We start from the raw sequence: 26,635 nt of genomic DNA on the forward strand, positions 1-26,635 counted from the left end.
GGTGCAGCCTGGATGCTGGTGTGGGGAGTGGAGGTCTGGTCTCGTGGGGCACCAGGGTGGACCAGTCAGCACAGCAGGGGCAACGGTGTTTTATTTTGCTGCCAGGGGTGGTCGGGGACCAGCCTCAGGCCAGCCCGGTACCCTGGGGCTCTCATGCCGACCTGGGGTCACGGAGGCCCCTGAGGCCGGCTGAGGCCAAGGGCAGGCACCCAGGCCCTTCGAGCAGCAGGGCGGGAGGAACGCCAGCCGTGCACCAGAGCTGGAGAGCAGGCAGGGCAGGGCTGGCGCCCCCCGCTCCGTCCTGGGTGCAAGGCCCCACGCCCACATCCCTGTGGCTCCTGTGAGCGGCAGGGACACCGAGTGGCTCCGACCCGACTGGCCAGCCACCGGAAGCACGTTCCCGCCCTGCCTAGCTCTTCCCTACACGACGCTGTGTTCGCACGCGTTGACACGCGGGGGCTCTGGCCGCAGAGGTACTTCCCGGAGGCAGAAGCGAAGCAGCGGGGCTGCGCCGGCCCTTCGCCAGTGGGAACCTGAGGACATGCCCCCACGGCCTGTGCACTGCCCAGAGGGGTGGGGTCAGGCCGGAGGCCACACAGCGGGGTCACCTCACGTGCCCGGCAGCTGGACCGTGGGGGTCCCTGGCCCTCCTGCGGCCACCTGGGAAGGGTCAGCCCTGCGCCCCGCCACCTGCACTCTTGGGCCTCAACATCCAGAGGAGCCCACGGCAGTGGGGACGCTGAGTGGCAGCAAAGAGCAGCAGGACGGGGACGCTGGCCACGGCAGTGACGTGGGTGGGGGGCCTCCCTCCCCAGGGGCAGACGCTGCTGCACCGGGCAGCTCCACTCAGCCACCCGGGAGGGCCCAGCCCCGCCCCACCCCACCCCACCCCACCCTGCAGTCCGTAGCTTTCTAAACACAGGCCCCGCACAGGCCCCGGCAGGCATCCGCGGACCATATAAGGCAGCCTCTGGCTGAGCTTCTCCTCCCTGTCCGGCCCGGCGGTGCCCCCAGCTCCCGGAGCTCCTGGCGGGTGGCTCACTAGCTCGGGGTCTTGGTGGCAAAGGTCAGGTAGCCGGTGTGGCCCACGGTCTCCTTCATGGGCATGCCGCTGCGGAAGGGGCCGGCGTCGGGGCCCGGACTGGCCCCCAGGTCGGGCGCGGGCAGGCTGATGGTGCGCACGTTGTAGACCTGGGGCAACACCTCCAGGGTGCTCAGCTCCGAGAAGCCGCAGGCCGCCAGCGCCTGGCACGTGCGCTGCACCTGCTCGATGCACGGTGAGAAGGAGCAGAAGCGCCCACCTGCGCAGGAGGAGGACACGGGGTCAGAGGGCAGGGGCCGCCCCAGAGCCCCGCCCCCTCTGGCCCGGGGGTCTGCGGGCTGGAACTGCAGGGCAGAGGCAACGCACCCCCAGTCCCTTCGGGAGTGGGTGCTGCAAGACCCCACTGTGCGAGCTGAGGAGGGTGGATGCCCCGACCCGTGCCCTGGGGTCCGAGGCTGTGAAACCCCCACCAAGCCCTCTGGCCACGAAGAGCTGCGGCCCCAGAGAAGAGGAGCCGGGCCGGGCGCGGCGGGGCCCGCCTGAACAAAGCCCTCTCACGTGCTGGCATGGGCCCAGCCCACCACCCTGATTCCCCCTGGGCTTCCAGAGGGCACCACCACCCGATTCCCACCAGGGAGCTGAGGGTCGGGGCCAGGGCGCGGCCTTGGCACGGCGGCTGCCAGAGTGCCGGGCCTGAACAGCTCCAACCGCACGGAGCAGCCCCGGGGGTGGGGCTGTGGCTGTCGTGGGAAGTCAGAGGCTGTCGCCTGCTCCTGGGAACACGAGGCGCCTACTCCGAGCGGAGCCCCGCGGACCAAGGGGGTGGGGGGGGCGGGAGCCACAGCCCCTCCCTGCCCCCTCCCACCAGGGCTCGCCCACGCATCCTGCAGGCTGGCTAGGGGAAGGGATGTGGCCGAGGCCAGCCCCTAGAGGTCCCTGAGGCCTGCTCACCTCAGCCACACCGGGGACACAGACCCCCAGCCGGTCAGCTGGGAGGCCCGGGCTTGGAGGCAGAGCATGCGATTGACATGAACCCAGAGGGCACAGGGTCACCCCTGAGAGGGGACCCAACCCCTGTGCACACAGCCAAGGAACCAGGCCCCAGCAGACGGGGCCTGAGCCTGCTGGTCAGCCAGAGGCCCAGAGAGCCCAGGGCCGCACCTCGCCGGGCCAAGCTGGAGAAACGCCAGACCCACGAGGAGGTCGGGAGCCTCTGGACCAGAACAAGCAGATCCAGAGAACGGGACTTAGCGGGGCAGGGGGGACAGGACAACACACGGCGTGGCGCCCTCAGCAGGAGGGAGCCCAGGGCAGGGACTGCATGGGCTCAGCCACAATGTGTGACCGGCTGCGGCCTCGGAGACCGAGGCCTGGGCCTGCTGGTGTCCCTGGAGCAGCGAGGACCTGCAGGTGTCCAGGGGGCAAAGCCGGAGGGGGCGGAGGTGTGGGGAAGCCGGCGCTGCCCCTCTCCCCAGCCCCAGGCCACCTCAGCAGAGACCAGGACACAGGAGTCCAGGGCTGAGCTTGAGCCAGCGGGCAGGGGCCCCACCGGGACCCTATGGCCGCCTCGTTGCCGGAGCTGGGCCTTGGCGCCTGTCTTTCCAAGGGGAAGGCCTTCCCCGCGGCGCCCTGGCCTGCCTCTGCCTCTCCCTCCCCCTCGTGCTGCATCGCTCAGCAGGCAGGAGGACGGGCCGGCTGCCCGAGCCAGCAACTTCTCCAGAAAAGGGAAAAACCCAGGGCCGCGCCAGCACTTTCCTGGCTCGGAGCCGACCTTCCCGCCTCTGCACCCAGCATCTTCCCTAAAAGGGGCCATTAGCCTGGCTGTGGCGGGTGGGAAAGGGAGACTCTGCGGGCACTGGCCAGGGTGAGGGGCTGCCCTCTGACCTCTGGCATGCCCAGGGGTGCAGGCCCCGCCTCTCACTCAGGCAGGGCTGCCACATTCCCCAGGGACCCGAGACACCTCCCACCTTGGGGTGGGAGTGGGGCCAGGCCAAGGGGCAGGGACCCCGGTGGAGCCCCACTCTCCGTAGCCCTGACCCCTCTCACCCTCACCCTCTCCCTGGGCTACCTCCCCACGACTCCCTTGCTGCCCTGACCCACCCCCGCTCAGGCCCAAAGGGGCCCAGGCCTGGCCACACCCCTTCCAGACCCCCCGGCTCACCTTCGACCTTCAGGGCATCCCAGGCATGGCCCACGGCCTCCCAAGGCGAGGGGATGTCCAGGAAGACAGCGTCCGCCACGCGGCTCACGCCGAAGCCGCTGCGGCACACGTCCTGGTTGCGCACCGTCACCCATCGGCCCACGCGGTGCTCCCGGAACTCCTCCCGAGCCTTCTCCGCCCGTTGCTGGTGGAACTCCACAGTGTGCAGGTGGCCCGTGGGTGCGATGGTGCGGATGATGGCGTGGGACACAGAGCCGCTGCCGGTGCCTAGCGGGACGGGACGGGTGTCAGACGGGAAACGACCCCACCCTCACCCTGAGGGACCCACCAAGGGCCCGAGAGGTCGGCCGACCCCGGGTTACCAGCGGGCACCAGTCTGGAGCTCCCTGAGGGGTCCTGGGACATGGAGGCTGCATGTGTGGCGGGGGGAGAGGAGGGAGCTGACTGATCATCGACGTCTGCCGGCAGCCCTGCCCACCCCCAGCTCTGGAGAGACTCTGCTGCACAGACCCGGAGCCCCAAAGACGGGTCCCGGGAGGGGCCGGGACTGGCCCGCGGCCCCGCAGGCTCTGTGCGGAGCGGATCGAGAGGACTGGAGCCGCCCCACGTGGTGGCTGGGCCCAAGCTCCCCAAGGGGCTCTGGTCAGTCCGTCTTCCTGCCCCCTCGATCCGCTCCCGCCACACAGGGTGCAGCTCTGCCCTCACCTTGTGCGACCAGAGACACGGTGACAACGTGCCCCCGACGCCATCGTCTCTCAGTCGTCCCCCGGCCTCACGGGCCGCTCCTCAGCTTCCTGCAGGGCCGCCGCTCTGCCGGCCTCCCTGTCCTGCAGCGCCCGGCAGGGCCTGCGTCCTCCGGTCACCCCGTGACCCTCCCCCACCTCGCTGCTCCAGGCGCCAGGCCTCACAAAGACGCCTGGGCGTCCGCTGCACACCAATCACTTCCCCCGCAACCACAAACAGGGCCCAGCATTTACACGTGCAGAGCCGGGGCCAATCCAGCCCAAATCCACTCCCTGCCAAGCCTCCGGAACCAGTTGGTGACGTGACTGCCCAGCCAGACGCCACGGAGGAGCCCTCCCTTCCCCCACAGGTCACTCCTGCACCTCCTTCCCCATCTCTCCAGGAGCCGCTCCTTCTCCTCACCTGCCTGCCGTGCCCGCCCGGGCCCCCCGCCGGACCCCCGTGACAGCCCCGGACCCCCGCCTTCAGTCCACCTCAACACAGCCGCGGATTCTCTCCCGCCTCGGTCAGACCAGGCCTCCGCCCTTTCCACGCGCGGCGGAGTCGGACTCCTCGTGACTCCCGAGCAGCACCCACCTCCTCCCTGACCTCCTCCCTGCTCCCGCCACGCTGGTCTCCTCGAAGGCCCCTCGCGCAGGGTCTTTGCAAGGCTCTCCCCTGGGGTGACCCTCCCCTTTGGCTCTCGGTACCACCTTCCCATCATATTCAACCACATTCAACCCACTGCTCCCTCCTCAGAGGTCTCCCCTGACACCCCTAGCTGCAGGGACCCCTCTCTGAGTCACCCTCAAACACGCAGCCCTGTCTCCCAAGCCCCCCAGCAATCAACAACACCGAAACGGTCACAGTGGGCTTCCTGTCTGTCCCCTTCGAGAAGCAGAAACTTGGTCTGTCTCGTCGCGGCTGTAGCCACGGTTCCTAGAAGGGAAGCTGGCACAACAGAGGAGCCCAGATGCATGCTCACTGACAGCACTTTTCGGCCGAGTGGAGTGAGGCCCTCCCTGGCTGTGGATGCACAGGGGGAAGCCGGGGATGAGCTGGCCCTGAATCCTGTCCACCCCGCCAGCCGCCCGGGGGCTGAGCAGTCAGCCTCGCCCCAGGCCCTGCCCACTCTGACCCACTCACTGCCCAGGTTCTGCATCTGACTCTCCCCATTTCAAAGTGCTTGGCTGGGCAAAAACAACCATCCAATTGTCCACACGGAGAAACTGAGGCCCTCCACGTGGACAAAGAGGGATGCAGATGGCTTGAAGCCTCCACGAGTTGGCAGCAGTGCTGCTGGGAACTCTTCGTGACTCTGGAACCCAGATGCCCGGCCCACGAAAAACATGCTGGAAATCTAGGCACACCTGGGCCTGGGCTGTTCTAGGCTACGTTGCATGCTTCAATCCCCAGCACCTGCGTGTGTGTGTACGCACGCGCGTGCGCAGAGGCTGGGGACAGCTGCCTTCAGGCACTTCCATCCGCACTCCAGGCTCTGGGCTCAGTGACAATGGTGCTGGCCTGGGACGAGCACGGGGCCGGCTCCTCACCCACAGTGAGCACCCTGAAGCCGCCCTGGCCTCCCTCCAGGACGGGGTACTCTCAGCCCTGGGCCTGGGCTCCCATTCACAGCAGCCACGGACTGCCAGGCCAGGCACCCTCTGCCCTTCTGTCAGCACCTTGGTCACAACCCCCACCCCACCTAGACAGGTAGGATCCCCCCCCTGGGCACCAGCTCCTCCAGCGGGCTAGCCTTGGTCCAGTCCCATCAACTCTCACGCAGAGTACACACCAGTCTCCTAACCGGCTTCCTTGCTCCTGCCCTCACTCCCTGCAGTCAGACCCCCGAAAAAGACCCTGTTAAAACAGAAGTTGAGTAATAATGCCTGTGTTCAGGAAGGGCAGGCTGGAGGCTGTTTGGACAGTGGGTCTGACCTCCACCTTCATGAACTGAGGCAACCTGAAGAACTCACCTGATTCACAGACCACAGAGCCTGGCCGAAGCTCCAGCATCATGGTGAGCAGGGCAATGTCGGTGGAGTAGAGGATCTGGGTGCGGTGTGGAAGGTTCAGTGTCCAGAGCTCAGGTGTGGGGTGCAGCACATACACCCAGCCACCTCGGCCGCAGGTCACCTTGGAGCCGAAGGGGCGGCCAATGAGGTCTACTGAATGCCGAAGGACGCCGTGCCGGGTCTGGGTCTGGGCCCCACGCTGCACACGCACTGCCACCATCGCACCATGGCCCAGTGACAGGATGGCCGTGTCACCCTCTTTGATCAGCTCCTCATACGCCACGAAGCTCATGGTGTTGCTGTCTGGCAGGTGCCAGGGACCTGGGAGGTGTGTCGGCATGAACATGTAAGGGGGCCAGGAGGCAGGATATGCACCTGGGGTCCAGAGAGAAGGCTGTGAGGCCCAGATCCTGAGCAATGGGGGTGGAGTAGCTGGCTCAGTCCCTGAGACTGTCCATTAGGACAGCCCAATAGGGCTACACCCTGGCCTGACATTTGAAGCCCTTCTTGGTGTGGTCTTAAGGAAAAAGCCATCAGCCCAAATCACAGATGGAGAAACTGAGGCCCTACACTGGCAGAGGGGCCCAAGGATTCCCACAAAGTAAGGGCCTGACCCTCTCTCTCGTCACCCTTCTCCAGGAGCTTGGCTCCCATTCTCCAGCTGTAGGATGAGAGAGCGACTACCTAGGGGAGAGCTGCAAATGGCCCGTGAGGTCACCTCCAGGGCAGGCAGAAGCCCCCTCTCCCCAGTTTCCCCTATGGCGGGCTCCTGGGCAGACAAGTGGCAGGGGGACGCAGATGTAAGGGCTCCCAAGCAGAGGTTGGGGACGTGTAGTGGGCAGTAAACAGAAACACTGGCCTGGCCTGTGTAGAGGAAGGGGGCGGCTCAGGCCAGGCTGGCACAGGGCTGGGGGCGGCCATGGGAGGCGGCAGGAAAGTGCAGGGCGACCCCCAACCGCTCACTGCCACCCTGGCCCTGCGGAGTCTCACCGGCGACGCTCGTCGGGCTCCGACTCCCGGAGGGTCTGCACATGGCCCAGCACCCCCGCCACAGCACTTCCGGCTCCGGTCTGGTGCGCGGCGCCCGCCGATGACGTCATGGCGTACCGCCCCTCGCGCGCGGGCTCCCGGGACCCAGGGGCCGTCCCTCCCGGGCGCCGGAGCGCGCCTCGCGCTCGGACTCTCTGCTTTATATGTACTCGTGCAAAAGACAAACTGAAAGTCCCACTGTCCCGCCGCCGAGCTGCTGCAGTCCTTCCAGACTCTTCCTACGGGCGCTGTTGATAAAGGCTGCGGAACAGGGCAGGGCCCCGTTCCGCAGCCTTTTGACAGCCCCGGAGTCCCCGGAAGGGCCGCCCAGGCGAGCTGCGCAGTCCCCTACACGAGGACACTTTGCCATGCCATGGACATTTTGTCACTGCAAACGGCTCTGAGAACACCTCTGACGGGCCCCAGGATAAATTCCAGAAAATGGAATCGCCGATGAGAGAGTCGACCCAGAAGGCTTTGGCTAGGGTCAGCCAGAGGAGCAGGAGATGGTGTCCTGGAAGGGTCTGCAGAAGTGGCCTTAGGCCCAGGCCTTGCCTCTTCTTGGCCTGCCTCCTCTTCAGGGGCACAGTCTCAGGAGTGCAGGAGCTGCTTCAAGGAGGGAGGGGGTCCTGTGTCCCCTCCGGGAGCCCAGAGTGCAATGAGCACTGGGTGAACTGTGCTCCCTTTGGGGTCGGTCAGTGAGGACAGGGCCAGTGGCCTGAGCAGGGGACAGGGGGAGGGGCAGCTGGAGGACGAGGGCAGAAAAGGGAAGCAGCAGCCCTGCTCTGTCTCAGCAGAGCTGATTCAGAGTCGGTTCCTCTGGAGAGTGTGTGTGGGGGAGGGGGACAGGGGACATGGACTATTTTCCTCCAGCACACAGGTCCTTGTGGGCCAGGGCTTATCCTGTTAGCCTTGGGGACTGGAGAGGGATAGGGACCCCAGCCCACCCAGCCACCCTGAGGCCTGAGCCCTAACCCAGGGCCAGCTAGCAATGACTCTAGGCCACGCTTCCCGGGCCCAGGCTGCTCCATCCTGGGCAAATGGGAGTAGGCAGGCCCTGCAGAGCCAGTCCCTTCCCAGAGCCCTGCCAACCTGTGAGGCACTCTGAACTCTCCCTCTGGGGCCAGGACTGGCGAGGGTGCCTGTGGACCACAGAGCCCATGATGGAGACCCAGGTGCCTAGCCTCAGCCCCTCCACGCCCCTGCCCTGACTGGGCCTGGGTCTTGGAGCCCCAGAGGAAGAAGGTGAGGGGCCTTTGGTGGCCTCCCATTCTCTGTAGGTTCTTGTCCCTGTAGGGCCCGTGCTCTGGCCACCAGCTTCCTGTGTGGTTGCATCAGTGTCCCCTTGCCTCTTGCTCTCGACACTGAGACAACCCAGCTCCATCCACGGCTCACCAACCTTTGTTCCAGGTGACTTTGCACCAGCCTGAATCACCCCCTAATTGCTCTCCTGGGAGATCTCAACTTTCCACTTCTCGTGGAGGTTCCTTTTCCCCAGGCTTGCAGCTACTCAGCGGCTGAGTGCCTACTAAGAGTCTAAATTAGGACTCCCAGCTTCCCACTCGCCTCTCTGTGACTGGCTGGCCAGCTCCTCCGTTGCCCCCTCCTCCAAGCAGCCTTCCCAGGGCTGGCCATCTGCACCTGCCCCATCAGCCTAAATCCTCAAGCACCAACTGATTAGCCAGGCCAGGTGGGTACTTTGCCCAGGGCAGAGTTTATATATTGGGCCCCCCCCTAAAAAGAACTGATACTGTATTAGCCCAGCTAAGTGTCATCACACTGAGTCTTTCCCACAATCCTGTGAGAGAGGGACCACCACTTTACAGATGGGGAAACTGAGGCTCAGGGAGGTCAAGTAACTCGCGTAAGATCACACAGCCAACGTGGCCAAAGTGGGACTAGGATTTAAAGCCAGTAAACTTGGCTTCAGAGAACTAGTGGCAGATTTGAAGAAAGTTGGGAACTGGCAGGAAGTAGTCCCTGGAGGAAAGGGAGACCCTGAGGATGCCCACTGGGGGAGGCTGCTCTGCTCTCATCTCAGGCAGGAACCAGGTGACCCAAGGTCTCCTCTTCCCTGACCAGCTCAGTCTCCTGCCCCACCATGCTCCGTGACCACAAGGCAGCCCCTGCTCCTTTTCTGATCCTAACTAACTTCCCCTGTGGGTTTTGCGGAGCTCAGGGACAGGGCACCAGGAGGAAGCAATGCCCACCCTGGCTGCACTCGGAGCACAGACTCTAAGGATGGCCTCGCCTGCCCTGCTTGGATCCTGGCCCTGCCCTCCTACCTGGCTCACCTCCACCTGCCCAGCTGAGCAGGGTCATGTTCTGTGGATGAAAGACCTGAAAGACCGGAGACTCCTTTGAGGCTCCCCACCCGCTCCAGGGCCAGGTGGTTAATGTATAACCAGGTGTGACTTCCAAGAAACCTGGACCATAAATGGGCCTAGTGATGTCACCCAGCTTCCTGCCTGGACGCGGCCAAACCGGCTCCTGTGGGCCCGAGGGAGAGTGGAGGCTCCACAGACGAGGGCAAGTGTAGCTGGGGGCAGTGTTCTTCCTGCTGAGGTGGAGCCCGTTACCCTCCTGGCCCCCTTCCTGCTCCCCTGCTTGGGACCACCCAGGCTCCCAAGCAGCCCCTGCCTGGTGGGGGGGGCCTCACCCTGACTTTGGGGTCTAAAGGCCTCAAAGTCCCCCTCCCCCCTTCCCCCATCACAGCCGCTGACCACGTGCGCTATCAGACTGAGTCCGGCCCAGGCTTGGCCAGCTGGGGGTCCTCGGGGTGGGCCCCAGTTCAGGTTAGCACAGGGCCAGTCACTCCAGGAGCGCTGAGGGGCTGCCAGACCTCCGACCCGGTCCCCCATCACGCACCTTCTGACCTTCCCTTTGCTCACCCGCAAAACTAGGACAACACGCTCACCTCCGAAGGCTGAGGACTGCTGGCGCCCCAGGCAGGAGCACCCCTAGGGCCTGGCCCTGCGCAAGACCCCAAGCCTCCGGACTTCACCTCTCCAGTGTGGACCTTGCTTGTGGAGAGAAAGGGGAGCAGGGGTCCTTTCCTGCCCCCATTCTCCCAAGTTGGTCAGGCCCTTGGTGGCCTGAGGGTAGGGTAGGGGGGCCTTCTGGGAAGCTGCAGAGGCTACAGACAGAGAGGGAGCCCTGAGTGCCACGCCTCCACCCGCTGGGGTCTGAAAGCCAAATAGGCCTCCGGGACCAGCAGCTCTGTTTCTAGAAACAGAAACTTGAGCCCATCAGGCCTTTGGGGTGGAGAGTTGGGAAAGGCAGCTGCAGATATTTCTAAAATTAGGGGAAGGGGCTGCAGGGAGCACAGAACGCAGGAATTTCAGGCTTAAGGGACACCTGCTGTCTGGCCAGTCCAGACCCATTTGCCTTTTTACCTTGGCTCGTTTCATGGGTCTAAAAAACTGCTGACCGCGAGCAGGTCAAAACACGCCAAGGTGAGCAAGAGAAGAGACCTGGGGTCTCCCCGCGGTAACCACGGGGGACAGAGCCCAGGGGCGGAGGCAAAGGGGCTCGCTCGCTCTTTGCTCAGGTGCCCGTTCCTCAGAGGCACCAAGTACGCCGGAACGCCCGCCCTGCCCCAGCCTCCGCAGGACGCATCTCCTCCCATCTCCGGATGACATTTTGTTCCCTTAGCTGCTGGCTCGCCACCAGTCCTCCCTCAGCAGCAGCAGTGTCCACCTTGCTGCCCGCAGAGCACACTGTTCAGTCCTGGAGGGATTTGGTTAAATATACACATAGATAAGGGTCTTCCCCCTTCCTTGCTTCATTCACAAAGCAACATACGATGGACATCAACCACACAAGCTCCAATTCACGCTTTTTAATAGCTGTGTAATATTCCACGCCGGGGAGCTGGCTTCCCTACCCCCGGCCAGTCCCCAAGGGATGGGCATCGAGTTATATCCGGGTTTGTTTGTGTTTGTTTCTCCTACTACACATCTCTTGGTCTGTCTGCAAAGAGAAATGAGACTGTCTATAGGCTGGATTCCTAGAAGTGTGATTGCTGGGTCATGGAGTATGAACATGTCAAATTTTAATAGATACTGCCAAATTACTTTCCTAAAAAGATGTAGCAATTCACAGTTGCAGGCAGAGTGTGAATGCCTGTCTCACCACATTCCAACCCATAGCCAGCACTGGCTGGTATCAGTCTTTTCTTTTTTTGCCAGTCTGGGTGTGTTGGGGCTAGTGGAAGGCCTAGTCGTTATTTTAATTTGCGTGATTCTGACTTTTAGTGTCTTTTTTTTTTTTTTTTTTTTTAATCTCAATCTCACATGTGCTTATTGTTTGTTAGCATTTCCTCCAGTCTTTGCCAAAAGTCTCTGAGGACTGCCTTTGGGGGTGGGGTGGGGGGGAGATGAACCTGTCCCCTGCAGAGAGGGCACAGGCCTGGGGTCTGGGAACTCTGAGACTGTGCACTCCCCAGCAGAGCCAGAGTATTTCCGCATCAACCAGGAGGGGCTGGGCCCGGGGGTCTCTGGCTCAGACGCCCCAAAGCCCAGGGACTTGCCCAAGGTCAAGGCACGAAGGGTGCCGCCGGGCTGGGCCGCAGCCAGGCTGCGCCTCCGGAGCGCCTTCGCTCTGCAGCAAGACCGCCCGGGAGATGCCAGCGGGCACCTTGGAGAAGGTCGGCGGCTCGGGCCAGCTCGGACGGGGCGGGAGAAGGGGGGGGGCGGCGGGGGTTTGGCAGTACCTGCTGTGGAAGCCCTGGACGCCCCCGCCTGGCCCCTCGCCGCGACCACCGCGGGGACTGGCAAGACGAGGGAGGAGGGCAGGAGCCATGGTGCAGACGAGCCCCGGCGTCCTCAAGTGCCTCGTGGCCCTCCTGCCTCGGTTTCCCGCTCGGAGGCAGGCGGGGGGTGGGGGAATGCAGCATGTCCAAGGGCCTGAGGTTCCGGCTTCGGGATCCTGGGCGGGCGTGGGTTGGGGTAGGCGGGCTGCGCGGGGTCCCGGCGAGGGGATAGTCGGGGTGGGCTGCCTGGGGTGGGGGGGGTGCTCTGGGGGGCTGCGGGCGGCGGACAAAGCGACGGCACCACCCCGTAGCGCGGCCCAATGGAATGAATGGGCTATAAATAGCGGCCAATGGGAGGCCTGCGTTGCGCCCCTTAAGAGCCGCGGGAGCGCGGAGCGGCCGCTGTTCGCCTGCGCCGCGCCCTGAGCTGCCGACCGACCGAGAACCCCCGCCCCCGCCCGGCTGCTCAGTGAGTGGGCCCGAGGGCGGGAGGTTGGGGGGTGGGTCGCGGGGCACCGGAGCAGGGGCGCTGCGCATGGAGGGAGCTCGGGGGCCGCGGCTTCGCGCGCTCCCGGACCGCCGGGGCCCGCCGCCTGGAGCGGGCGCGCCAGCTAGGCCGGGGGTCCTGGGCGATGTGGTTAGCCCCCTGCGCGCAATGCCGACCCCGCTGACCTTGGCCGCGTCCCGGGCGACCGGTGCCCGGGGCCCTGGTTGGTTAGCAGGTCCCCAGGAGGCCCGGAGCCTCGGGTGCCCGCTGACCCCCGCGTCTCCCCGCAGCCCGCCGCCGCCATGCCCTTTTCCAACAGCCACAACACGCTGAAGCTGCGCTTCCCGGCCGAGGACGAGTACCCCGACCTCAGTGGCCACAACAATCACATGGCCAAGGTACTGACCCCCGAGCTGTACGCCGAGCTGCGCGCCAAGAGCACGCCGAGCGGCTTCACGCTGGACGACGTCATCCAGACCGGCGTGGACAACCCAGGTACGCGCACACCAGTCCCAGGGTCAGGCTGCCAGCGCCGTATCCGCGGGACATCCCCCCCCCCCCCCAGCTAGGGCCCAGAGGCCCCTCCCCCCATGCCAGGCCCCCTCGGGCCAAAGTCCGGGCGCCCTCTTCCCGCGCACAGCCGCAGGGTCCTCAGCGGCTCGCTGAGGCCTGGCAGTGACGTCACTGTCCCCATTCCGCGCCCCACCCCACAGGCCACCCCTATATCATGACCGTGGGCTGCGTGGCTGGCGACGAGGAGTCGTATGACGTGTTCAAGGAGCTCTTTGACCCCATCATTGAGGATCGGCACGGCGGCTATAAACCCACAGACGAGCATAAGACCGACCTCAACCCCGACAACCTGCAGGTGCCGGGCGGCCCGGGGCTGCGGGGCGGCCTGGGGAGGGGTCTCCCGGAGCTCACCTCTGCTTGGCCCCCAGGGCGGCGACGACCTGGACCCCAACTACGTGCTGAGCTCGCGGGTGCGCACGGGTCGCAGCATCCGCGGCTTCTGCCTCCCCCCGCACTGCAGCCGCGGGGAGCGCCGCGCCATCGAGAAGCTCGCTGTCGAAGGTAAGGGTCGGGCCGGCCCGGCCACACTCCCGGTCCCGGTCCCGGCCCCTGCCGGCTTGTTTACTAGTCACCCGAGCCGCCGCCGCCGCCGCGCTCTTATCTGCGCTCTGGCTCCGGTTTCCCGGAGGGACCGAGGCCCAGCCCCGCGCCTACAGCGTCCTGGGGCCCGGCGAGGGTCGGCTTGGGCCGGGTCACCGGCTCGGCCCGCCGCCCAGACCGGGAGGACTGGACTCCAGCCGAGCCGAGCGGGCACGGGGAGGAGGGGCGTATCCCTGTCCCTAGGGGTGGTGGCGGTGTGGGACAGGAGCCCACCCGCTTGTCCTCCTGAGCGCGCCCCTCCGCAGCCCTGTCGAGCCTGGACGGTGACCTGGCGGGGAGATACTATGCGCTCAAAAGCATGACCGAGGCGGAACAGCAGCAGCTCATCGACGACCACTTCCTTTTCGATAAGCCCGTGTCGCCCCTGCTGCTGGCCTCGGGCATGGCCCGCGACTGGCCGGATGCCCGTGGCATCTGGTGCGTGCTCCCCAACCCCCCTCCCTCGGGTCCTCCCCCCCCCCTTCGTCCGCTCCCTGGCGAGTCCGAGGAGGAAGAGGGAGGGGCCGCGCTCCTGGGATGGGTTTGGTGCCACCCAAGCCTCCTCGCAGGTGACCTTGACCTCGCAGGTAAGTGAAGGACCCCGGCTAGTAGAGGCCTCAGCCTCTCAGGATCTTAGAGGTGGGGCACCAGTCGTGTTGGCTTTTCTCCTCCATCCCCCTCTGGGGAGCTGGAGCTACTTGTTTTCTCTCCTTTCCCACCCGCTTCCCCGTGGGGAGTCAGTCAGGTGCTGGGTGACGCAGACGCTTCCTCGAGTGGGCGGTGGGGGAGGAGGGCTTACAAGCTCCTGTTCACACTGTGCGTGTATCGTGGGGCTTCCGCACCCAGCTACGGCGCATCCCCCTGTAGGGGGGCTGTGCTGGCTGCCTGTGCCCCTTATCCCCTTGGTGGGGGCCACACAGCCCTGGTGGGCAAGCTCAGGCCTCTCTTTCCATCCCCTCTCTGAGCTGTCCTGGCCTCCCTCCGTGCCCCCAGGCTGTTGATGGGGCTGGAGTCCGGGCAGCGGCCCCCGCTCCTCGATACAGCTGGGGTGAGCACCCCAGGGACCTGGGAAGTGCCTCCGGTCTGGGGACCCCCCAGAGTTTTTGTTCTGGATGTGCCCTGAGACCACAGTGCAGGGAGGAGGCTTGACTGTGCCCCTGCCCTAGGCACAATGACAATAAGACCTTCCTGGTGTGGATCAACGAGGAGGACCACCTGCGGGTCATCTCCATGCAGAAAGGGGGCAACATGAAGGAGGTGTTCACCCGCTTCTGCAACGGCCTCACCCAGGTCAGGCCTGGCCCCGCGACCTGGGCTGGCGCAGTGGGGGCTGGGCGCCAGGGAGGGGGCAGGGACAGGCCCCCCGGTTCAGGCAGAGATGTAGGTGCCCCGTTAACCTCCTGGGGAGTCCAGATCTCGGTTGCCTCAGGGTCCTGCCGGGGGGCTCCCGGGTCTCAGCCAGGCCTCCCCTCTCCAGATTGAAACGCTCTTCAAGTCTAAGAACTACGAATTCATGTGGAACCCTCACCTGGGCTACATCCTCACCTGCCCGTCTAACCTGGGCACGGGGCTGCGGGCAGGGGTGCACATCAAGTTGCCCCACCTGGGCAAGCACGAGAAGTTCCCGGAGGTGCTCAAGCGGCTGCGGCTTCAGAAGCGGGGCACAGGTGAGCGGGGTGGGGGGCCTGCAGGCACCCCTCTCTGCCGGGGCAGCCCCCGCCCCCAGCCCTGCTGACTGGCTGTCTCCCCAGGCGGTGTGGACACGGCTGCCGTGGGTGGAATCTTTGACGTCTCCAACGCAGACCGCTTGGGCTTCTCGGAGGTGGAGCTGGTGCAGATGGTGGTGGACGGCGTAAAGTTGCTCATCGAGATGGAGCAGCGGCTGGAGCAGGGCCAGGCCATCGATGACCTCGTGCCCGCCCAGAAGTGAAGCCCTGGCCTGCATCTGCCACCACCTCCGGCCCTGCTGCTTCCTAACTTATTGTCCGGGCAGCGCCCACCATGCACCCCTGAGGCTCGCCGTTCGGCGGCTGAACCCTTAGCCTTGCTGTAGAGACTCCCGTCGCCCTCGGTAGAGTTTATTTTTGTGATGGCTGAGATGTTGCTGATGCTGAAATAAACGAGGGTTTTGGCCCCGAGTCTGAGGGGTGCCTCCTCTTTCCAGGGGCAGCCCAGGGCTCAGCAGCCAGGCTCTGAGGCCCGAGTCTTGGGGCTGCCCTTTGTGCTTCACTGTAAGCTGGGACAGTAGTAATCGGGAGGCAGGCACCCTGCCGTACCCACCTCGTCCTGTTCCATGAGCCTCTCTGCCATCCTGTCTACTTGGCTTCCCTGCAGGCCTGGGGTGCGCTGGTGGGGGAGGAGCTCCAGGGTGGCAGAGCCCCAGCCTGAGCATCAACAGGATTTGGGGGCCTGGGGCGTGGAGCCTGGCACTTTGCTTAGCCGCATCCTGTAGCCTGGGGGAACTGTGGACGCTGGGGGGAGGGCAGGAGCCCAGAAGCTTGATACCTTTCCCCCCCAAACCCTTTTCCTCTTCTTCTTGCAGGCAGCTGCTCCCTCTCCCACCTCAACACCTACTCTCTCTCCTAAATAACGTCTCTCCTCCCCTTTCTTCCCTCCCAGCCTCCCATTAGGCTGAACTGTCCCCTCGCTCGCCCCTAGCCCAGCCCTCCAGCCCCTTCCAGGAAGCCTCAGGGCCCTGTCACTCCCCCTCCTCCCTGCAGCCTCCTCTCCGGGACCCTCAGGTGTCCCAGTCCCTGGGCCTCCTCCCATGGCAGGTCCCCACCAGAGGGTCCCCGAGCAAGGGAAGGAGGTTGGGGCTGTTCGGGACATGGCCTTCTGCTCTGGTTCCCAGCCACCCCCCGGCTGCTGCTGGCCCCGTCTGGTCTCACTCGGGGGTCCCACCATGGGTGGGCACCCTAGCCAGCTCCTCAGCTCTGCGGACAGTCTGTGCTGCCACCTGCTGGCCAGGGCCGCCTCTGTCCTCCCGTTCCTCAACCCCCTCAGGGTCTGCGACGCCCAACTCTGCATGCATCAGCCCACACGGTCCTGAGGTTATCCTGCAACTGGAAGAAGCCAGGCATGGCCTCCGCGCCCTGGACTGGGCAGTCTTGCCCACTAAGGACTGTGGGCGTTCACGTCCCAGGGGCAGCTTGTCAACCCAGACCCCGAGGCCCAGGACAAGTGGGTTGGTGGGGCAGCAGTGGAGTAGGAGGTGCGCCCTGGCATCTGTCTCGGTGGCCAGGCTCGGTCCGAGGGGCCCATCCAGGCGGTGTCCAGGCTGGGGAGGGCTCTCAGTAGCCTTTGCCAGGGAAGGGGGCATGGGCCCAGAGGTTGGGTGAGTGAACAACTGGACAGGCTGGGCGTTAGAGGGGGCAGGCCCCCAGGTGCAGAAGACTGGCAGGAAAGGGGTCTCTGCACCCACTCTTGGGGTCCCTGACTGGCCTGGGGGCCAGAGGCCAGTTCGGGGCTGGCCCTGCTGCCACGAAGGTCCAGGTCAGGGGCACACAGCAGGCAGGGGGCCCCTTTTCTCAGCTTCCTCCTCCAGCCACTGTCCCCCTCCAGCCAGTGTGGGCTGGGCCAGGCCAGACAGTGCTTAGTAGGGCCTGGAAACTCGGGGTAAAAAGGGCTGTGATGAGCACAGGAGGTGTGCCCCTCGCCTGTGAAGGCCTCGCCCCGCAGAGAGGGGAGACTGAGGGCAGCTCAGGAGAGAGCGCGATCGGGGGGAGGCCTCCCCCAGCTCGTCCGGGAGCTGCCCAGTCGGGCTGTGCCGCTATCATCCTGGCCCATCTGCCTGCGCCCACCCCGGGGCCCTTGCCCGTGCTCCCTCCGCCTGAAGGACCCCCTGCTTCCTCAGGCCGCCTACTGAGCCCAGGGCTGCAGGCTCAGGAATGACAGTCCCGAAGCCACCCTCCCGTGTGCACGGGTATCTGAGGTCCCTGGTGAGGCAGGCATGTCGCTTCCTGATAAAGAGAACGTTCCAACGCTTCCCTGTCACCACTATGCACTCAGCAAAGGCACCTCTGCTCAGCGGTCCACGGACCCTTCAGCCACAGTCCCTACAGCCTCTCCCCCTTTCCTCTGGCTTCAAGAGACCTCTAGACAGGGTGGTTTCAATTTTCCTGAAACCATGGTCAAACATGGAAGGTCTAATGCCCCAGCACGTGGCAATACACACTCGTATTCGCTCACTGTCTCGGCGAAGCAGCACCAGTGAGAGCATCACACCTGTGTCGCGGCCGGGGCCCAGCCAAGAAACTCCTCCACCGACAGCCGGTTGGCGGGAGGACGGGGGGCGGTCCCTGGGTACTGCCACCAGCCTCCAACCTCTAGATGCCAGCAGTATCACCCACCCCGACTGCGACAATGGAAAGAAAATGTCTCTGGGCATTGCCAGATGTCCCCGGGGGGGGCCAAATTGGCCCTCGGCTGCTTCGAGAACCATTGCCCTACAGAGATAACGAAGAGATGCAGTCACTTAGAACAGGGAAGAGCTGGTCAGGACTCCAACGACAAAGGGTTGTTAAAAATCCAGGCCACCCCCTCCCTCGATGTGGTGCCACGCGGGCATCGACAGCAACGTAGAGAGCTCTGTGAGACAGTGACATGATTATAAAGAGCAGAAGTGTAAAAGCAGCTTATAAAACAGCTTGTACTCTTGGGATCCCACACAGGACACGTATGGAAACATCCCGAACAACGGTAGTCAGCTGTGGGTGGTGGGGTAACAGGTGATTTCCTTCTTTATACTTTATTTTCCAAATTTCCTACAGCGAACACATATTACTTATATAAATAGCTGAAACAAGTTCCTTTTCTGAGTGGTTTAAAAAACCGCTCCAGTGTGTCCCAGTTGGTGGCAGGCCACGAGGCTGCAGGGCTTCACCGCCACCACCCCATTTGCTCGGGGTGAGCCTCTCCCCACCTCTGGGGTGGAAACGGAGTGAACTGGCTCGGGGGCGGCACCAGTGAGCCCACCCAGTTCCAAGTCCTGGGCTCTTTTCACTGCTCTTTGACTTTTCCGAACGTCTTAGACGTCCAGTATGCAGGACCTGCTGCTCTTACCGGTAGCTGAGCTGGTGGCAGTTGCCTGGAAGGTCCTTCATCCTGCATTTCTACTTGGAGCTGCTTGGTGCCTACACCAAAGCCCCATAAAGCACCCCTGGGGGGCACACGTGTACTCACTCCACAGGTAACAAAGGAAAACGATCTTTTCATTGGCAAGAAGTCATCTTGCTGCCTGTGAGGTTTCCAATGAACAAGGGGACAGAATTTCCGCCCGGAGGAGCAAGGCTTTTGACCGCGCTGAGGGTTGAGGCTTTTCACATGTGAGCTGGATGACCAAATCCCACATCCCAAGCCTGGCAGGAAGCTTTCTACAGGGATCCATTCCCAGCATCTGGACTCTCTCTACCTTCCCCCACCCAATCTGTCTTTGTACAGCTGGTTCTGCTTTGCTAAAGACACAGAGAAGTGAAGATGTTCTGCCTGGTTTCAGAAGTCCTAACTTTCACACCTTTCCCAGAGTTGGGGTCTTGTCAAAATCTAAGGCTCAACCTAAATAATTAAGCTTAACACCCAGAAAAGTTAAAAGTACTCCTTCCAGCCCCTCCTGTTGCTGACAAATCTCTGTGCATTCTCCCCTTCTGCTTTCGTAGCAAAACCCTGGCTTTGAGCCTGGCATGCAACTGCCCAGCTAGAGGAGCACATTTCCAAGACGCTCTTGAAGCATCCGTGGCTGCAGGGAAAACGCTTCAGAGGCCACCTCAGACAAGGGGCACCCAAGCCCGGCGGGTGGAACATCCTCGAGTGTTTAACCTGGTACACGCGTGACAGCCAGTATCACTCCTGACGTGGCACTGGGGACTGGGGCGGGGTCCTGCCTGGCTACACACTCATCCCACTGCAATGTCAGGCCTGGCTTGGTGCCTGCTGGTCCAGGAATTTAGTTGGAACTGAGACCAATGGCTCTAGAAACAGCCTGGCTTTGGGCCCCTCCCAGCCAGCGTGCACTCAGTCAGGATGGGACACACGTGACCACAGACTGAGGGCAGTGGCACCAACCCCCCCAGACTTGTTCCCATCTGCCGTCTCGGGGCCGCCCGGGGCTCCCTTCTGCACGCCTGCACTCTGCCTGCTGTGCAGCATTCTCAGTTTCCTCCTTATTTCAACCCCCTCGTCGACTGACACCCAGCGGGGCGTCATGCTCTCTCTTAAGGGGCACATCTCGTGGGGAGCGCAGACACCCCAGAGCGTAAGCATGGGGGAGCACTTCTCTCGTGGGGTTCACAGGCAGAGGTCGCGGGCAAGCACCTTCCTCAGGGAGCTCACAGATCTCTCTTAGGAAGTGTCGTGGCCGCACACCTTCCCTCCTATCCTGGATTCCTCTTATATCCTCCTCTCCTGGCTTCTTGGACTATTGGCCCTTGAGCCTCCTTGGAGGCCCCTGGCTCTATTTGTTTCTCTTTCTTTCGTTTCAGTGATAAAGTTAACCTGTTTGGTTGGCTCGGGGCCTAGGTCTCCTCCCTCCATCTCTGAAGGATTTAGGCCCTGGGACTCTTGTTCCTTTCCTTGACTAAATCCAAGGGGCGTCCTCAGGCCAACCAACCTGGCAGATTTCAGGTTGGCTGGTGGCTCTCAGGGACCCCACTGTTGACACTGGGAGAATGCCAGGACAAATGACTACCATCTGGCTAGGATCAATCAGACCCCCGTCATGTCAAGACATCCCAATAAAAAATGGGGGCAACTACAAGGATCCTGAAGGATTCTCTGCTAGGATGCATATTAGCTAATTGGGGAAAACTTAGGATGGTTTAAGAAAAAAAGAAATTAATTTTCTTTCGCAATACTGCATGGCCCCAGTACAAACTAGGGGACCAAGAGATCTGGCAAAAAAAATTGGGTCATTAAATTATAATCCATCTTGCAGCTGGACTTATTTTGCAAAAGGAAAGGGGCTTCCCTGGTGGTGCAGTGGTTAAGAATCTGCCTGCCAATGCAGGGGACACAGGTTTGAGCCCCGCTCCGGGAAGATCCCACATGCTGCGGAGCAACTAAGGCCGTGCGCCACAACTATTGAGCCTGAGCTCTAGAGCCTGCGAGCCGCAAGAACTAAAGCCCGTGCGCCTAGAGCCCGAGCTCCGCAACTAGACAAGCCACCGCAATGAGAAGCCCGCGCACTGCAACGAAGAGTTGCCCCCGCTCACCACAACTAGAGAAAAGCCTGCACGCAGCAACGAAGACCCAACGCAGCCAAAAATAATAAAATAAAAATTTATTTTGTAAAAAAAGAAAGGTAAATGGAGGGGAAGTCCCATCCATCCAAATGTTCATGACCCTATTCCATAATCCAGGTCTAAAGAACTCCGCCCGGGTGTGCCTGGCTCACACCCCTTTCCAAGTGCCTTCTTCCCCCACGGGAGCCCCATGTTTCAGATGAACCCTTATGGGTCCACTTCCCTGGGGTCCACAACCAGGAACTCCTACCTCCCCCAATTCTGAGGGGCCACCGTCTTCCGGACCATTTACCCCTAATTCCCCATCTGGGGAGCTGGAGAGCCCAGACCCCCATAAATCAGTTCATGGATTTGGCGTTTGGAATATTTAACAATACAGATATGGCTGAAGGGACAAAAAGGATTCAGGGACAACAGCAAAAAGCACAGTTAACGGCAGAGGCCCTAAGCCCCGCACCATCTCAGGGTTTCCCACCCTCGTGAAGACCCATGGTGAGGACAGGATCCAGGAAGCCTGGAGCAGAGCCACCGTCGCACTGAGAAAGGATCTGTTTTAAGTGTGGATACGAGAGCCACTGGAAGAACGAATGCTCCCTGTATGGGAAAGGTCCACCAGGACCCTGCACAACAGAGCAAGAGGGCCACTGGAAGCGGGACTGCCCCCAGCCCCAAAGGAGGCTCGGGGCCCTCAAACCGATGGCGGCTGAGGGGACCAAAGGCTGGCAGTGCTGGGGGCCTGGAACCCCCCCCCAGCTCCCCACTGACGCACGGTCATCTCTCCGCAGGGGCTTTGGGGGGCCCTTGCCGTGGCAGGTAGGAAAGGTATTTCCTTAGATGTGGAGACTGCCTACTCCGGGCTGATTTCCCTGGACCCGCCCTCCTGATCCTGTAAGATAATGGGGTTTGACGGAAAGCTCCAAACCAAGTGCTGCTCATGCCTGAGTGCCCCATTGCCTCGTTGGGAAATGGACTTGCTCACCAAATTCCAGGCGTCCACCAAGAAAAACGATTACTCTTGGCCAGGGGAGCCTGCTTCAGTCCCAAGTGAGAGGAGGTCTCCATTCCACCCCATCCAAGTTTGAAGACTATGGGCTGTTCAACTGGTTCACAGGTGCTGGAACTAAAGGTTGCTTTCTTCTGCATCCCCCCCGCTCCCAGACTCCCAATATCACTTCTCCTTCGAGTGGGCAAATCCGGACACTGTAATGCCATGAATGCCTCCACTGTGTGTGCTTATAAAATTCAAGCCGAGGGTGCCTACAGGATAGGAATGGAATGAGTGAAAAAATTGGGCTAAAAATTGTCCAGCTATCTGTAAAAATGGGATCACATGAGGTTATAGGAAAGCCTCCTCAAAGGCCGGACTGAGTGCCATAATTTAAACATTTCTTAAACCCAGGGAGGGTCCCCCAAATTGTGTGTAAATAGATTACCAAAATGTGAGGCCACTGGTCTGACTAAACTAACCATACCTGATAGGAATTTGGGGGGAGGGCTTCTCCCCTAAGCTAAATAAGGAAGAGTAAAACATTCCAACATAGGTGAATGGGTATATCAGTCCTTCAATATCATTGAGGTAGCCACCCAATTCTTTAAAAGAACAAACAAAAAACTGTCCTTGTCTTACAAATCAAGTCTTTACAGGAACAGAGGTGTGGCTCTTATCTTAAGAGGCTTGTATTAAACAAAGGGGAAATCTAGGAGGAACTTGCCTATGCCTGTGAGATGCAAATGTCTTACCAGCAACTCTAGTCTCTGCCATCTTTTTTTTTTTAAGGAGTTTTTTTTTTTTTTTTTTTTTTTTTTTGCAGTATGCGGGCCTCTCACTGCTGTGGCGTCTCCCGTTGCGGAGCACAGGTTCCGGACGCGCAGGCTCAGCGGCCACGGCTCACGGGCCCAGCCGCTCCGCGGCATGTGGGATCTTCCCGGACCGGGGCACGAACCTGCGTCCCCTGCATCGGCAGGCGGACTCTCAACCACTGCGCCACCAGGAAAGCCCTTTAAGGAGTTTTTGATGTGGACCATTTTTAAAGTCTTTATTGAATTTGTTACAATATCGCTTCTGTTTTTTATGTTTTCATTTTTTGGCCGCAAAGCATATGGGATCCTAGCTCCCCGACCAGGGATCCAACCCGCACCCCCTGCGTTGGAAGGCGGTCATTAACTACTGGACCGCCAGGGAAGTCCCTCTGCCATATTGCTAAAATGCACATTTTGAAACGGGGCATAAATAATTTGGAACTTGTCAAGGACAAATAAAAATCTTACAACAGGGCTTCCCTGGTGGCGCAGTGGTTGAGAGTCCGACTGCCGATGCAGGGGACGCGGGTTCGTGCCCCGGTCCGGGAGGATCCCACATGCCGCGGAGCGGCTGGGCCCGTGAGCCGTGGCCGCTGAGCCTGTGCGTCCGGAGCCTGTGCTCCGCAACGGGAGAGGCCGCAACAGTGAGAGGCCCGCGTACGGCAAAAAAAAAAAAAAAGAAAAAAAAAAACAACTTACAACGCCTTCCATAAATATTAGTAGAAAGGGTTTGGCCATCTAGATAAGTGAGTTTGATTTGTTCCATCTGCCAGAAACCCAATTTTAATCCAACCTCTTTTGCAGACTGATGGATTTTACATTGCTGTACCTGGCTCATGGCTGAAAGTTTGGAATGGAACTACGAGGCCTCTGTGTGTGTGTGTTCATTTGTATCTGTATGTGTGTTGTAGATGTATGGTATTGCAAAAAATTAATTCATAAAAGAGCTCTATTTAATTGACTTAAAGGAAATTAAGCGTTTATATAAATGCTCAGAAATAGAAAATAATCTGGCCAGAATGAATTTCAGGTTCATGTCATCTGGAAAATATTTAGTACTAAAGTAATATCTGGTATTGAAGGTGGCTTAAGCTTGTTGGTTTAATATAGACATGTCTTTGGAGTCATCAATGTTACGTATAATACTTCTGTTGAACCTAGGTTTACTAGACCTTATATCTATTGCAAATTTGCCAGCAAGAAAAATAACTCAATGTGGAAAAAAAAAATTTAAGTTATGTGTTTTCAGTAAAAGGTGTGAGGAATGAAAAAAATACTGAAAAGAGGGCTTCCCTGGTGGCGCAGTGGCTGAGAGTCCGCCTGCCGATGCAGGGGACACGGGTTCGTGCCCCGGTCCGGGAGGATCCCACATGCCGCGGAGCGGCTGGGCCCATGAGCCGTGGCCGCTGAGCCTGCGCGTCCAGAGCCTGTGCTCTGCAACGGGAGAGGCCACAGCAGTGAGAGGCCCGCATACCGAAGAAAAAAAAAAAAAAAAAGAAAAATACTGAAAAGAGTTATGCATGGATCAGGGTTTTTTAAGATTGGATTGAATTTAGTTGGGTAAATGGATTTTGTTGGGAGTAAGCTAAGCTAAGACTTGGATTTGGTTTTTCTTTCTGTTAAGAGAACAGAGTTTTCTTGGAATGCCATTTTTCATAACAGATTGTCTTTAAGTGATCTGTATTTGTTTTTGAGATCTCTTGTAACTTTGGTCAAGAAATTAGTATTGCCTCACAGAGACCGATGATCTTACTTGATCAAGTGTTTTAATTAAAACTTTTTGACAAACTTCCCAAATTCAAATTTTAATCAAAGTTCTTTTGACTTTTAGCTAACGTTGGGGTGCTTTAGAGGGCTCCTGAGTCATCTCAGAGAGAAATATTTAACTAGTATTATTTATTTTATTTAAAAAAAATATTTATTGATTTATTTATTTGGCTGCATCGGGTCTTAGTTGAGGTACATGGGATCTTTCATTGTAGCACAGGCTTCTTCCTAGTTGTGTTGGGTGGGCTCCAGGGTGCACAGGCTCAGCAGGTGCAATGCGCAGGCTGAGTTGCCCTGCGGCATGTGGGACCTTAGTTCCCCGGCCAGGGATCGAACCCATGTCCCCTGCATTGGAAGGCAGATTCTTAACCACTGGACCACCAGGGAAGTCCCAAACTAGTATTATTTATTATGCTGAATTACACAGAAAGCATTATCACACGAGCCATAAAGCTACTTAAAAATATACTGTATGGATGAATGTTATTAATATAGACATTCTAAAAATTATATAAAGTTTCTAAAATTTGGGTATGTCCTGGTATAAGGCTACAGTTCTAGTTGTTACCTTAAAATGTTATGTCACAACAGTAACCAAGTTTCTTTATCAATTACATTGTAATCAGACGTTTAACCATGCCTTTGAAGTCTTTTTTTTGTGGTTGTTAATGTTTTAATTTATTTATTTGGTTGCACCGGGTCTTTGTTGTGGCAGGTGGGCTCCTTAGTTGCGGCATGTGTGTGGGATGTAGTTCCCTGACCAGGGATTGAACGTGGGCCCCCTGCATTGGGAGCACGGAGTCTGAACCACTGCGTCACCAGGGAAGTCCCGCCTCTTAAGTCTTTTGTCATTTATAGACAGTTATTGTACTCTGATGCTGTTACAAAAGTGCTTCATCTTCAAAAAGATTCATAGAAAGGCTAGGGAAGCAGTTACAACAGTTCCACATCAAGATGATGGCTATGTGACGATTCCAGCCCATACCAACTCAAAGCAAGAAGCTGTCCCCCGCCCCTCCACCCCTGGGACCCCCTAGATCAGGCATCTGGAGATTTTTACTCCCTGCCAGGCAGGGTCAATGATCCTGCTCAGCCCTGAAGCAGCTACAGAAGGCAGACCATCACCCCTCTGCTTCCCATAAGATTCTGGGAGTAAAATCTCTGAGGGGGAAATGAGACAGGAAGGGGGCCAGACACAACCTTTAAAAGAATGACACGGGCCCGAGGACACGACATAAACTGATTAGAACCAAATCGGTCCAAGATGGCGCAAGAGTCAACTTCCACTAGACCCTGAGCTTCAGTATACACTCATTGAAACGCATCAGGAAGGTAAATGACGCACCTACAGGTGCCTTGACAGTTCCATAAAGGTAAAAAAGTGGGCAGTGGCCCAATTCCTGGAAATCCCCACCCTTTCCCACAAATAGCTGCAATACTCCTCCCACCACTATAAAGACTGACAACCCCATACCCTGGTGCCTCTTTCATCTTTCGAGATGGCCCACACTCTGTCTGTGAAGTACTCATCTCCCTGAATAAACCCTTTCTCTCTTTTAAACAAACAAGCAAAACCAGGAAGGACCTCAGCCCTCACCCGTCCTTCTCCTTGTCCCCATCGTGCAGTGGTTTCCCTGGGAATCTCCAGAGAACACTGGCTTTTATGGGTTTTTCCCCTTTCATCCCCCCTCACCCAAACTGGGCTGCCTGCTCCTATTTCTGTTATGGGTGGTCTGTGTTAGTACGAATACATGCCCAGGTTACCACAGAGGTGCACCATTTAGCAAATAAAACTCCCAAATTTTCACCGGAGTGAAAAGTCTAGTTTTGTCAACACTTTTGCCTCACCAACTGCCCGACACATTAAGTAGCACTACAATTTCAACAAATAATAAAGGTGGTCCGTACTCATCCATACTTGAAATTGTCGACTCTGCTCGACAGGGACCACCTGGGCCGCGCACCAGCAGTCATGGGCACCGGTGCCCGTCTTGGAGAGGAGCTGCTGTGAGCAGAGGTCGGCGCCGGAGGCTCCGCCTCGCCCTCCTTCCTCGAGACCAGGAAGGAGGACCCAGGTGCTGATGGCTTTGCTCTATTCTCCAGCATCAAAGACGTAGCATAACATGCCTCTGCTTTTCCAGTCCCGTTCCAGTGTTTTGGTTCAATTCATTAATGCCGTGATACCGGGAATCTCAACCCAGCAAAACGTGCCCTACACACCGAGTGAGGTCAAGACAAGAGGATGTCCTGCACAGCCTTTCAGGGTAACAGGAACGCCCACCCTCTACCCACAGGCTAAGTCAGTAAGTGACAAGCCATGAGACAAGCCCATGCCAAGCCTCCAGAGCTCAGAGAAGAAGGGGAGAGGACCAGAGACACAAAGAGAAGCCAGGTGGGCTGAGGGTGAGGACGCTGAAGGCTGGGGGCAGCAGGTGACAGCTGAGCTGGGTGCTGGGGGACAAGCAGAGACT

General features: G+C 59.8%; 2 protein-coding genes across 3 annotated transcripts; one reads left to right on the forward strand and one right to left on the reverse strand.

Annotated features, from left to right (window-relative positions):
• Positions 1-73: 73 nt before the first annotated feature.
• TRMT61A (tRNA methyltransferase 61A) lies at positions 74-7,049 on the reverse strand. Of its 2 annotated transcripts, none has more exons than XM_059058260.2 (4): positions 6,932-7,049; positions 5,903-6,316; positions 3,204-3,470; positions 74-1,301 (listed from the first exon to the last, which is right to left on the reverse strand). In XM_059058260.2, the coding sequence occupies exons 1-4, from the start codon at positions 6,972-6,974 to the stop codon at positions 1,042-1,044; spliced, it is 984 nt and encodes a 327-aa protein (XP_058914243.1). In that variant the 5' UTR covers positions 6,975-7,049; the 3' UTR covers positions 74-1,041. The 2 variants fall into 2 exon arrangements, with proteins under 2 accessions (XP_058914243.1, XP_058914244.1); XM_059058261.2 differs by having other exon boundaries at positions 5,903-6,262; positions 6,932-7,037.
• A 5,034-nt stretch (positions 7,050-12,083) lies between these two features.
• Positions 12,084-15,500, forward strand: CKB (creatine kinase B). Its single transcript, XM_059058258.2, has 8 exons — positions 12,084-12,192; positions 12,501-12,705; positions 12,924-13,078; positions 13,152-13,284; positions 13,629-13,800; positions 14,529-14,652; positions 14,840-15,029; positions 15,114-15,500. Exons 2-8 carry the CDS (start codon positions 12,513-12,515, stop codon positions 15,290-15,292), a joined length of 1,146 nt encoding a protein of 381 aa, XP_058914241.1. The 5' UTR covers positions 12,084-12,192; positions 12,501-12,512; the 3' UTR covers positions 15,293-15,500.
• The last annotated feature ends 11,135 nt before the right edge of the window (positions 15,501-26,635 follow it).

Source organism: Kogia breviceps, chromosome 3 (genome assembly GCF_026419965.1).
Source record: "Kogia breviceps isolate mKogBre1 chromosome 3, mKogBre1 haplotype 1, whole genome shotgun sequence".
NCBI classification, from domain to species: Eukaryota; Metazoa; Chordata; class Mammalia; order Artiodactyla; family Physeteridae; genus Kogia; species Kogia breviceps.

Bases quoted from the DNA above. Each gene is read 5' to 3' on its own strand.
- TRMT61A (XM_059058260.2), bottom strand. From the start codon at position 6,974: ATGTGCAGACCCTCCGGGAGTCGGAGCCCGACGAGCGTCGCCG. The intron at 6,317-6,931 runs GTGAGACTCCGC...TCTGGACCCCAG, and splicing joins GAGCCCGACGAGCGTCGCCG to GTGCATATCCTGCCTCCTGG. The intron at 3,471-5,902 runs GTGAGTTCTTCA...CCGTCCCGCTAG, and splicing joins CTCTGTGGTCTGTGAATCAG to GCACCGGCAGCGGCTCTGTG.
- CKB (XM_059058258.2), top strand. From the start codon at position 12,513: ATGCCCTTTTCCAACAGCCACAACACGCTGAAGCTGCGCTTCCCGGCC. The intron at 13,285-13,628 runs GTAAGGGTCGGG...GCCCCTCCGCAG, and splicing joins CGAGAAGCTCGCTGTCGAAG to CCCTGTCGAGCCTGGACGGT. The intron at 13,801-14,528 runs GTGCGTGCTCCC...CCCCTGCCCTAG, and splicing joins CCGGATGCCCGTGGCATCTG to GCACAATGACAATAAGACCT.